Source organism: Juglans regia, chromosome 16 (assembly GCF_001411555.2).
Source record: "Juglans regia cultivar Chandler chromosome 16, Walnut 2.0, whole genome shotgun sequence".
Taxonomy (NCBI): Eukaryota; Viridiplantae; Streptophyta; class Magnoliopsida; order Fagales; family Juglandaceae; genus Juglans; species Juglans regia.
In genome coordinates this window covers 2,789,652-2,803,183 of record NC_049916.1, presented here as the reverse complement: position 1 = coordinate 2,803,183, position 13,532 = coordinate 2,789,652, and the positions used below count along the sequence as shown (strand labels likewise).

The 13,532-nt window shown below is 33.4% G+C and overlaps 1 protein-coding gene across 1 annotated transcript; it reads right to left on the bottom strand.

Annotated features, from left to right (window-relative positions):
* Positions 1 to 350: 350 nt before the first annotated feature.
* LOC109012489 (zinc finger protein BRUTUS-like) lies at positions 351 to 10,979 on the bottom strand. Its single transcript, XM_018994161.2, has 14 exons — positions 10,492 to 10,979; positions 8,781 to 8,990; positions 7,719 to 7,913; positions 7,272 to 7,636; positions 5,308 to 5,533; positions 4,952 to 5,120; positions 3,612 to 4,838; positions 3,293 to 3,464; positions 2,981 to 3,202; positions 2,756 to 2,893; positions 1,895 to 2,129; positions 1,704 to 1,763; positions 822 to 893; positions 351 to 714 (listed from the first exon to the last, which is right to left on the bottom strand). Exons 1-14 carry the CDS (start codon positions 10,789 to 10,791, stop codon positions 577 to 579), a joined length of 3,729 nt encoding a protein of 1,242 aa, XP_018849706.1. The 5' UTR covers positions 10,792 to 10,979; the 3' UTR covers positions 351 to 576.
* Between the last annotated feature and the right edge of the window lie 2,553 nt (positions 10,980 to 13,532).

Sequence of the window (13,532 nt, the reverse complement as noted above, 5' to 3'; positions counted from 1 at the left end):
AAAAATAAAAAATTATATATAATGTATGGGAATGAAGAGTAGAATTTTTCATAAATAACTTTTACACTAATTGATGCGACAAGATTCTATATTAATGGTGTATTTAGTAACCCAAAACAAAAAGGTCTTGAATCACATTCACATGTTTGGAATCTGTGCATGCAGAGATTGTCGTGAAATGTATCCTAAATCAAAGTCGACAAAGAAAACCAAATCATCTAGACAAAACTAGCAAGAAATGTTTGTGATTAGAGAGAGAGTATTTAACATTTAACATCCCCCTCAAGACAATACATTTTCAATTTCTATATAATAAAGAGGAAAGCTGAAAATATATATATATATATATATATATATATAAGGAACAAAAATCCACCAACCTTCAAATATTGGGGATCAAACCAGCCGCCGACCTTATAATGTTGGGAATGCTCACCAGTTATGGGGTACAAGTAGAACAACTAAAATTCACCATTTTATGCATGTTGCTTTACAAAACCATGTAAAAGTGGCAGCGCCACCGAAAGTATTTACATTCGAAGATAAAACCATGGGGGAAAGAGACACATGCCCTCCCTAGTTTGAAGCTGAACAGTAAGAACTGGAATCAATCTTAATTACTCTGGTATTATAGGATCCACAAGACCCACACTTGTGGTGTAGCCAGTGGTAGGGTGCTGTCCCCTTCTTATCACAGTCATTGCACAGTATATCCTGTATATACCAAGATTGGTCGCCTTTAACACTCGGTAAACACTAAACAATGATATCTTGATAAGGTTACCAAAGATTTTGAAGGAAAAAAGAAGTCTGAATGTTACCTGGCAGCGATCCCTATATTCAACGGGGAGTTCTTCGGAAGCCAATAGAGCATCAAGCATGCCGAAGTAAACCTGATGACGCAAAAATAAAAATGAAAACACATGTAGCCGTGCATACACATGTAATTAGGATCACATAAAAATTAAAATTTTATGTATATCTATTCTTTCTAACTTCTATCTGCAGATGATATGGTTACTGTCAAACCTCCATACAATCCTAACAAATTAGTCTAACTCAAATTTATAATGTGCCCAGCCCAGAAAGCAGATAAGTGTAAGTTTTTTATGTTTAGCTGAATGTTGCGTTATAACCACAAAAATGAAACACACACACACTTTGATGCAAAACCGTGCGTTCTTCACTTCTAACCAAGTACGAATATTGATGGTACTTGCTAATCAATCAGTTTCACTCCTACGCCCATCATATGTGTATCATCCAGACATTAGCATATAAAGTCAACACCAAGCATAGATCTTTTTTAATACTTTTTTTTATAGGTAATTAAGAATTTTATTCATAAGAACAGGCGGCATAGCCCAAGTATCATTTTGAAAGCTTAAAGCATCCCCCTTGAGCTTTTGTTCTTATCCTGATGACCATTTACAAGGCACTTGAACACTGGTCGGAAGTTAGCCCATAAGCAGAAGTCATACAGTTGTGAGAGACATAAAAGACCAATAATATGAGGACTTTTTATTAAATTATATAATGAAAACTCCAAGCCTGTACGCCATTAAGATCAAATCATTCTAATTTTAAGTACAAAAAAAAAAAAAGGAAATAGCAAGTTGATAATGCGTTGCCCAAAAGGTCTCATCAATGAACCTTCCATTATTGGAACAATAGATTAATTAGTGTTAAAATAGTTCACTTACCGCCAGATCTCCCAAAGATTTGCTACAAATTGGGCAAACATAGTGGCTGCAAGTGTATGCCTGGCATAATGAATGAGGAAGTGGAATATAACATTAAGCACTGGAAAAATTGTTTTCTTTATATAGACACCAAAAGTTGGAGCAAAATTTCAGTACAGGAACCAAAGCTGATAATGGAATAAAATATAGACCTGGAAGCAAGCTGAATGCATAAAATGACCACATGGGAGTGCTCTGACACTCGCACTTGATGTGAACATAAAATCACAGCAAATAGGACAGTTGGTTTCCAAACCTTTCTCCCAGCACTTGTGATCCACTAAATTTCTTCCCAGGCAACAATTGCATGTCATGCAATGAAAGATGTCAATACCAAGCCCCTTCCCAAGACGGCATAAATTGCAGAAAGGGCAATGATATACTGTCCTGAAATAAAAATATAGGGAAAAAAAAGAAATTCACTTCAGAAAATCTTCTTTTTTGACTAAAAACAATTGAATCTGAGTACTAAACTTTTTTTTATGAGTTAAGTTTACTACACTCATAAATAAAAAAGTACTAAACTGAACTGAACCAACATTTATCATATTCATACGGCCTAAATGGTAGTCTGTTACCATATTTATCGAAAAAAGTAGTTCTGTTACTGTGGAAACTATAACACCAAAACTTATCAAAAAGTAAATTGACTGCATTCAGTACGTAACATGTATCCACACATATCCACACATATTTATCAAAAAAATACCCCCAAATCTGCAATCAATCAAAATTATGCATACACAAAGACAATGATTTAACAAGAAGGAAAAAAATGATAAAGATGCACTCTACATTCGGACAATATATAATTTCAACTCAAAACCCACAGTTCTGCCCTACCCCACCTGCAAAAAATAACAAATAAAAACAGAATCCCTCAAAGACCTCAATTCCACTCCAAAAAATTAGCATTCTGCCAAAGCATCTAACCAACTCTACTACTCTGAAAAAACTAAAACCTGATTTCATTAATGATAATTAGGGAGGAAAAAGTTGCAACAAAAAATGACCTTTCATCATCAAAAAATTTGCAAACACTGCAATAGTACTTTGCCATCGAGAGTCCACCACAGGAAGGAGTTGAGCAAACTGGTCCAACATCCTGAATTTTCAAGCACTGCATACACATCATTTCAGCTGTAGCCTTCCTGCAAATGAATTCATATTAAAAAAATAAAACATCACATATAGGATTCCAGTGATAACCAATCAGAATATATAAGGTGCAAACTTACCGATCCATCGAGTGGTCACTGACTTCGTCATGGCAGAACCTGCAGGTAAATAACTTGCCACAGCAAGCAGCACGAAGTTTGCAATTTCTTTTGTAATGCTCACACCCATGTAACTGTTTCTCTGGATCGCAATATGACGGAGCACAATCAAGTATATCTCTTGAATTTGAGCTTTCACCTTCTGTTTCCTGAAGTAACTTCTGCTGAGATGCTATCCACCGACTACCATAACCCAGTAATATATATCAGAACATGAAAAAGCATATTAATATAAATAGTTGGATGTAAGTTTGGGTCACAGCATAAACTGACCTGGTCATAAGATTTTGAGTAAGATATGCTTTTCTTCTCGGATCAAGAGTTGGATCCTGAGAAACTCTTCTTATTTCAGATTCAAGCTCATTTTGATTCATCCTAAATATATCTTTCCATCCAGGCTTGAAAGTGAGATCACTGTGGTCCAAGCTTTCATAGGCATCAGTGCCTAATATAGTAAATTTTGAACTCATAAGAAGGAATTCTAACAAAGTGAAATCTACAGCACACTTAGATTTTATAATGGCACCTCTAGAGATGATAAGACCATAAAATAAAATCACAAAAGCATAACTAACAAAAACACTGCACAAACCTAGTGAAATGCTACTCCTGGATGTTGTTGTATGTGGAAATGCAGCAGAAGTTCCTTCCCACCATTCATTAAGCCACTCACTGAACATTGTATTTTTAGTTGCATGCTTCCATGTGTCCATCATTTTACTTTGCTCCTCATGAGTAAGAGCAGAAGTAACCCACGGCAACATCGACTGAAGGACCTCTGCACCGGTAGTACCAATTATTCTACCCACAATTTTGTCCTGTTCTTCAACTGAAAAATGTCTGTCAAACAGTGGCCACAATTCAAGTTCTTCACGGAAAACATGTTGATCCAATGTCACTCTGATGGATTTGCACATGCCCTGAAGCTTAGTGGAGAGCTCATCATACTTTCTCATAATATTATTGTGATCAGAAGGGATAAAGTTTTTTCCAGCTAAATGATCCGCTAAGTTTTTACCATTCACGTGCTCATGCAGTTGAGTAAGCTCAGAAAGCGCAGAAGAAATATCCTCAAATAGTTTCTCTTCCTGTTTGTGGTCCAGAGTATATGAGTGGCTCACATTATGAAGAGCCTCTTTAGATTCTAGTGCTGGAAATACTATATCATCCTCTGCATTACTGTGAGCTCTATATAAACCCCATAAAAAAAGAAATCTGCCAGTGAACTGCCTAAGAAAGGTCTCATTACAATCATTAAGCTTTCCAGATTCAACATCCAAATACTCCAAGTCTTTGCGAATGGCTTTATGAAATTTAAATATGTTATCAATGGGTCGCATTGCAGATCCAGCATTGGCAAAGGCTACATCTATTTCCCAGTTAAAAATACTTGAGTTTAGAGAAGGAGCAGGACTAAAAGAAAGGGAGCGTAGAGACTTTCCTGCAGCTAAAGAGATCGCTCCTAGATTTTTGTCATTCACTCCTAACCCAGGGACACAGAAAGACTGATTGCTACAAGATGATTCAATGGTTGCAGTTCCTGAAAAGTGACAAGCATCACTGCCTTCCCCTGGTATTGTGTTTACACGTTTGACTGGCCTTCTATTTTCATCTTCTTCTTGAGTGATTGGAGGTTTTTGCTCGGCAGAAGACAACAAGGCACATGCACAAAGTGGTTCCTTAACGTATTCTTCTATTCCTGTCATGAACCCAGCTGAGCCACAACCAATTGTACTCGAAGACAAGCACATATTTCTTGAACGACCTTTACATGCCCAGCCTGAGAAAAGTGTGACCAGCACAGAATTGGATGCCGGAGCTGCATCAGATAACAACTCTATGAGTTAGGAACCAATAACAAGGAGACTACATAATTTGTCCAGAACTTGTCCATATCATTGAAAAAGAAAATTTTGAGAATGGATATTGAACCTGCCATATACATGTTATGAAGAAGTGACCTAGCTGCTTCATCACCAACTGATCCTACCAGCCATGGTAAGACGCACTCAATCAATTTCAAGGGCATCACACATAAGCTCTCATACAGAAGTTCTCGCTGTTTTTTGTCACTAAAATGCTTTCGAGCGAGTGGAAGAACCTGCAAAGTACTTGTTAGATAACTTTTAACACAGCTAGGACGCTTGACCATGTATTTTAAGCCTTCAATGCTGATAAAATTGCATCAAATCATAGGCACAATGCGCATAAATATTTCAGAATATGGTTTAACTGAATGTCCCCTTCCCCTGGGCTCAGCTAATAGCCATTCATGGAACTGTACTCACCTGAACTTCCTCTTCATGGAAGTGCTTCTGTATGGTGTCCATTATTTGATCAGCATGTGAGCACAGCTTTGTGCAAAATTCAGCAGAAGTTGAGTTGGCTTCTGCACTTTGGATGCTTTCAATCAGCCCCCTAAGCTTGTCAAATTGAATTTTTTGTTCTGCATGCTCTTCAGCAAAAGAGAGTTTTGCATCTACAGCAGGGAATATAACTTTGTCCTCAGCAACGCTACAGACAGAGAGCAAGAGAAGCACATTTAATGAAATGCAGGCACTCATTACATATCCAACAAGAAAGCGTATGTAATTGTTATGTGACCCTCCACTACAAATTAGTATTGCTTTCTTTATCCAAGGTTCAATGAAAAAAAAAGTTCAAAAGAACCCAAGAATCCATGAAGGCAGAAAGCTAAAACATAAAACCTCATCATATCCAGAAACTCTTGAATACTTAGGCTGCGTTTGGGTAACGAAAATACCTCAACACTTTCAAAGTATTCTCGTACTATTAGAAATACTCCACATGCCAAACAACTTAAAATACTCTCAATGGGACCCACAAACCCACTTCAATCTCTACTCATAACTATTCACAAACATTCTATAATATTTATTATTATTATATATAAATAAAAATAAAATCACTATAATATTTATCACTATTATATATAAATAAAAAATAAAATCAATAATATTTATCACTATTAAATAAAAATAAAAAATAAAATCAATAATATTTATCGCTATAATATATAAATAAAAAATAAAATCACTATAATATATAAATAAAAAATAAAATCACTATAATATATAAATAAAACATAAAATCACTATAACATATAAATAAAAAATAAAATCACTATTATATATAAATAAAAAATAAAATCACTATAATATATAAATAAAAAATAAAATTACTATAATATTTATCACTATAATATATAAATAAAAAATAAAATCACTATAATATTTATCACTATTATATATAAATAAAAAATAAAATCACTATAATATATAAATAAAAAATAACATTACTATAATATTTATCAGTATTATATATATGAAAATAAAATTATTATAATTTTAATAACTATTATATATAAATTAAAAATAAAATCATTATAATATTTATCATTATTATATATAAAAATCAAATAAAATCACTACAATATTTATTAATATTAAAAAATCATTATAATAAAATCACTATAATATTTATGGGATCCACACTTTTTTTAACTACCTATCTAAAAGTCAACAACTCAACATACTTCACACATCCAAACAATTCAAAATACTCTCAACGGAAGCCACAAACTCACTTCAATCTCTACTTATAATTATTTATAAATATTCTCAACAATTCTCAAGTATTCTCACTATCCAAACGTACCCTAAATCAAGCACTTTGAGGGAGTTCTGCCCCTGCATGATGAAAAGTAACCCAAACGAGCTCATTTCTAAGTCTCTAACAAGAGTAATGCTAGATACAATCATGCGTTTTGCAAGCGTCGCGTACTCCTTTTGAAAAAGAGTGGGATCCACCATTAAAAAATTAATTTTTTCATGTGGGTCTCATATTTACTCACTTTTTTTCAAAAGGAGTGCGCGGCGCTTACGCACTATATAACTGCAAATATCATTTCTCATTTAAGAATCATTCATTCTAATCTTTCTTTCTTTCTTTTTATTCTTTTTTTTTTTTTTTTGGCATTTCCTGTTGCCGTTTGGATGGCAAATGGTGTCCCTCACTGCTTGAAGTCTTCCATACTTGGAAAAGATCTTTTAAGAATAAAAACAGGTTCAAGACTTCCACTAGGCCATGCTACCAAGGACTGCTACATCGAAATTCCTAGTCCTTCTCCACAAGGGCTCATTAAATACAGCACAATTGAAAGATTATATTCAGGCCTCGGGGACTCATATGTTCCATTAATTAAAAATAGGAGCGCCGCATAAAACCAAACCTGTGAAAGATGCAGACTTCTGCAATGAATTGCAGCCTCTTGTTGAATGCAAGTAGATCAGAAAATTTTCCAGATATTTGGATTGTCCTAGCCACCTTAGCTATATCATCCAACTCTCTTTTTATTGCATTATGCCAAAGCAATATTTCATCTATAGGACAAGACATACTGGGTTTTGTATGATCAAGATTTAGCTGCATATACTTCCTTTTACTGGTTTTTAAAGATTCACATGCACCATGCCCTTGTTCAGTTTGACTGATAAAGGTGCTAATCCTGGAATCTTGACATCTGACCTTAAGATCATCTTTGCAACTTTTACGCATTTCAGAGACAGTTTCCCCTTCAATCCAAGCAAATACAACCTTCACTTTAGACAAGATAAAGTTAGCATACTCTTTTCATAAAAACCATTCGAAATGAAATACCACCAATAGGAGCCCTCACCTGCTGAAGAAGCTTCTCTTCTGGGATTATCTCGCACAAACACTTGTGCATATCCTGACGTTCATCAGATGATATAGAGGAAGAAAGCCATGGGAGAAATTCTGCCATCATGTTCACAGGAATGCTACAAAGAAACTGCCACACCAAATTGGCCTGCTCTTCAATTGAAAAGTTCTCAATGAGCAAGGGGAAAACCTGCCAAACAAAACAAATGGTGACGTCCAAACTTATTTCAACACACCATCCCAAAGACTTTTGAGTAATATGCAGAGAGCTCATTATCGACTGTCAAGTCCATCGAGAGCAATACATAATCTTCACATGCAGAGAAGTTGGAGGGAGTTAACCACCACTAATTTTGAATTTTCTACAACTTACATTGCGTTTAGAGATAGAGGAAAAGAAAGGGGAAACACTTTACTCTTGATGATTTGGATGGACATGGAATGAGACATGGAAAGGAGAAGGGATCCTTAAACAACTCTCTTCCCCACCATACTTTTTCATCCAAACATAGACAGAAGTAGATGGAAACAAATGATGTTCAGATAGATTCCAAAAACAAGTGCAAAATTCTGTCTTAGCATGCAAGTAGTGATGAGTACTAAACCTTGGGCAAGAAGCCTTAAGGAAAAAGTAGGCCATAGTTCAATAGCTTGTTGTTAGGTTCCAGAATCATTCATATGTTGTAAAAGAAAAAATTGCAGCAGGCATCTGCGCTTGAAAATCACAGGTGCCTGATACAAATTATAGACATGTTTGGGATATATTACATCATGTACAGAAGAAAGAAACTGTTGAAACAAGAGAAGAAGAAGCCTCTCTCTTTCTATTTTTTTTATTAAGTAAGAAGATATTTTATTGATGTTGAAATAGGCATAGCCCAAGTATACAGGAAGTATACAAAGCCTCTCTCTTTATATATGTGATGAATCCAGTACACATGATTGATTGTATATTTTCAAATTTATAGTTTAACATTCATCAAATCCAACAGAGCACATCCTAGACTGCGATGATAATGAAGCAAAGCTATCATTAGAAAAATGAGATAATAAATACCTGCGCCTCTTCCTTGGACATATGCTGGCTAATTGATGTTTGAAGAGCTCCACTACAAGAGGCTAACTCCCTTCTATAGCTTTCTTCACTTTGCATATTTGACTCCAGTAGAGAAAGCAACTGATCAAAAAGAACAATTTCTCCCTCATGTTCTAGGGAGTAAGTTCGGGCAATATTCTTCACACGGATATCTAGAGCTGGAAAGATGACCTACAATTTCAGATCTATAAAAGATGTAATAATATCTTAAGAGATGTAAGGCATCTGAAAATAAAAAACATTGCAAAGGTGAACCAAGAACTGCCCAATACAACCACATGTAAGGTGTGCCTCCACATGTATACAATAAAATGGAATTATCCAATTACAAAGCCTTAAACGATGTAAAAAATAATCAATTGAGGTGACTGCAATTCTTAAAGCTTGGACATTCATTCCATGGTCAACAGCTAGGCCAAAGTGCGGAAATCTTTTATTATAGATGTTTATTGAGAGACCTATGGATAAATTATATAATAGAATTATATAGAATTAAGACCAGAAGCTGTTTGCCAAAACACTATGAATACCAAGACTTGGATTCAGTGTCCACCTACATGAACCAGTTCTCAAAACCCCTCATACAATTGGTAAAAATAGCACATTTACTAAATTAGAGAAAAATTAGGAATGTGAGTCCAGAAAAAGTATCAAACCTCATTGGTGTAACCCATAATGCAAACCAAATGGCCCTGAGTCAAATAAACTCCATGTAAAATGAGAAAAAGTGTACATTTATTGTTTAACACCCGTTCTCTCAAACCTTTGTCGAACCAAATTTGTGGGAGCAACATGTAATTTGTTCAAAGGCAACACCTTTCTTTACTTGTACTTGCAACTTGTTCTAAAGATGCAAAATGAACCAACAAACTTTGGTAGACATGTGCACCGTTAGAAATGAGGGACAACTGATGGTCCCAAATATAAAAAGAAGTCTAATTTAAAACCAAAAATATTTTCTTCCAAGCAAAACCCTGTAGCACGGTTAGAAATTAGTGATATCAATGGTCCTAAATATAACAAGAAAGTTGAATCTTCCATGCGATTATATGTTAATAAATGAGAGAAATACAAGCAAACATATTTTCTTCCGATCAAAGCTTACTTTCTTATCCAGCAGATTGCATACCAAGAGGCATAGATACAAATAGATGGTAGTTATTACCAAGACCATCTTTGGAAATCCAAAAATAGTAATATATTGACCCAGCCACGTAGTATGTCTGGTATCCTCTCTACTTATCAAAAAAATGTCTGGTACTCTCCCTTCTTAGTGAGGAAGCTATACCCACAAATTTATTTGGAGACACGAATGAACATAAATGAACGCAACTTCTATCCTTTTACATGCAGCTCACATTCCACAAAAACGAATTAAGAAAATGAGAAGAGAATCGAGCCGCCAACAACATCAATCAAAGCCTTCAGTTCGATGATAATTTTACCACTACGAAACAAGTAAATTTCGGATACCATAGCTTTGATACTCATCAAATTTGTAAATTAACTGAATAAATTATGCGCATAGAAAACCACAAATGAAATAAAATTGAATAATCGCAACGCCTAAACCCTCAAAACTGAGCAAACGTGAAAACAAAAATAAGCAAACATACAGAGGTGAACATTTATCTGAAAGACTTCCAATCTGAAACAATTGTAACATGCACACCTCGTCCTCCGCATTGCAGTGGTGCTTGTAAATGCCTCGGAGAAAACGGTACCGCTCCAACAACGGCTTGATATCGCCGCCGCCGGAAGCGAAAACCACGGCAGCACGATGGAGCCCCTCAAGCTCAGAGCGGATGGCCTTGTGGAAGAACAAGAAGATTAGGATCGGGGGCTTGAGTTCCGGGTCGTTCTTCACCCATGCCTTGGACGTTGAAGGGTCGATGGGGTTCACCGGGCCCGACATTACAGTCACGGCTCCACCTCCGTCTCGGTGCTGGAGACCTGGAAATGGCGTCGCCATTTTTGTTTCGTTTCAGATTTCGGATTCAGGTTCTCAAAACCCTAAAGTTCATTCCGACTTCGCTAGATTTCTCGCCCCCCTCTCTCTCTCTAGCCATGTGCCTATTGCGGTCTCTCTCGCTTTGTTTCTTTGTATTATGTACTACTCAGGCCTCAAGTTCAACGAGAACGGGGAAGGCGCAAAGGGAAGTTTCCATATTGCCATATTGGGGCAGGTAAAAGTCGAAACTTTTATTCTATTATACTACTCGTTACCTTACATCCATACTCTATTATCATTACTATTTACTATCATATATCTTATAAAAGTAAATTATAAATATATAATATAAAAATAAATTGCAGTTAATACATAAAATTTATCTTTACTTTAATATTATTGGCCATGTGGCATTGATGCCACTTATACCACTTTCTTTAAAGAGAGAATAAAATAAGACATTATTTAAATACCGAAACAATATCATCTCATTATTATAATTTTTTAAAATTTTAACATAAAATAAAATAAATAATTTAATTTTTTAAAATTTTAAAATAATAATAACATTAAAAATTAATATTCTAATAATATTTTATTTGACTTTTAATTTTTATATAAAATCATCTCATCTCACTATTCAAATGAGACAAATTTCTTTACTGCTTTCACGTTGACCACATCAACCATATAAAAGTTTACCTCGATTTTAATTAAGAAATAATCTTTTATTTAACTTGATACCTTTTCAAAACACTACATTTCACAAATTTTTTTTTTTTTTTTCTAATTTAACATATGTCCAAATTGGTACTGACATCAAACAAGAGAGCAAGATTTTTTCTATCTAGAATTCTCTTTATTTCAGATAAACTAGTCGACGGATCTTAAAGAGCTAGATAAAAAGTGAAGTTTACCAATTGAATTTGGAGAGCAATGGTAGCGAAATCAAGATCAGTTCCAACTATTTTGTGAAGTGAGAAATGAATTGATTTTAGTGAATTGGAGAGGGAATTAGAATGCACTTAAAAAAATGGTACGAATACATATAAGAATCTTTTATAAAGGAATTGGCTTGGGTGGACATGTCAAACAAAGGACGTTTATTATTTTGTATTGAATATAGAATACGTCTCGCATTAAACAATTTAATTCCCACGTATCAAAGTCAAACCATTTTTCTTTTATAAATGGAATAGATAATGCTGAGTTTATAAACATACAAACCCATAATAGTCATTACATGAAAAGACTTTGGGTTAGTTTGGATTCAGATATGAAATGAATTAAGATAAAAGTTGAAAATTGAATAAAATATTACTAGAATATTATTTTTTAATATTATTATTATTTTAAAATTTGAAAAATTTAAATTGTTTATTATATTTTATATAAAAATTTAAGAAAATTGTAATAATTAGATGAAATAAAATAAGATAAATTGAGATCAACTCTGAATCAAAACGAGACTTTGTTTCATTATTAAAAGAAAAACGCTACTCTCACTGTTCCATTCAATCGTTATATTTTATTGCTGTGATTTTTTATTTTATTTTTTAATTTTTTTTTATTTTGTGATTAAGAAAATATTTTTTAATAATATTTTGATTTTTTTATTTTTTACAAAATATTTAAAAATATTAATATATATATATATAAATAATTAAAAAAAATCAATTATACCTCATGAAAACTCCAGCTAATAGCAGTTCAAATAGCACCGTCTTAGGGTACGTTTGGAATTAAAACTCCTCTCAACTTATCATTACAACTTTTTCAAATCTTAATATAAAATATAATAAATAATTCAACTTTTTCAAATCTTAAAATAGTAATAATAATAATAAATAATATTTTAACAATATTTTATTATCTCAACTCAACTCAACTAAATTCATTTCAACATCCAAACGCAACCTTATAATGTGTTTGAAGGGCAATGTGTCATTGTATTCGTGAAACGACTATGTGCATAAAAGTCAAAAAAGATAAATAATTAAATACTATTGTTCTCTCCTAAAAGACTGGACCTTCTCGGATGATGACACGTGAGGATGAAAACCAAGACGTGGGAGCGGCAGCAAGAGCGTGACACGTGTGTGTTTGGCACGTTCCGCATCAGCCTAATACTTCGCTACGATCGTTTTGGGAGTCGCTTTGTCCACGTAAGCATCCACTGCATGAGATAGATAAGATTCAAAGCTGATGGCATGTACTTACTTCGATCATGAAAACGACTGGAGAGAGTGCCCTTTTTGGTCATTTTAAATTAAAATTTTATTATAAAATATAAAATTAGAATCTCGGATGGAGAAATACCGACAATGATTTATAAAATTTTAAAATATATAAAACATACACATTTGATAAAATAATTAAATAAATTTAAAATAAAAATAAAAAATATACTTTTTAATAATAGGCTCAATTATTTTACGCACATTAATATATTTAGCATTATTAAAAGAATTTAGTCAAATTTATTTTATGCTGATGTGGCACGAATTAGAGTTTGCTATAAAACAAAATAAAAAATATTTTAATTACACAGAAATTATATAAAAATAAATTTATAAATTGATATATTTTGATGTAATATGTTAAATTGTAAAATTATTTTTAATTTAAAATAGATCTAACAGATTGCGTGAAATCACGTCAATTTATAAATTTATTTTTATGTAATCTTTTTATATTTATAATAATTTTAAATATATATATACACCTATATCAAATATATATATATAATACACTTATATTTG

What these genes read in the sequence shown, in the direction of transcription:
- LOC109012489 (XM_018994161.2), bottom strand. Translation starts at nt 10,791, where the DNA reads ATGGCGACGCCATTTCCAGGTCTCCAGCACCGAGACGGAGGTGGAGCC. An exon ending in GAAGTCTGCATCTTTCACAG is followed by an intron (nt 5,534 to 7,271) that starts GTTTGGTTTTAT and finishes CTCTGTCTGTAG; the next exon opens with CGTTGCTGAGGACAAAGTTA. An exon ending in AGTGACCACTCGATGGATCG is followed by an intron (nt 2,894 to 2,980) that starts GTAAGTTTGCAC and finishes ATTCATTTGCAG; the next exon opens with GAAGGCTACAGCTGAAATGA.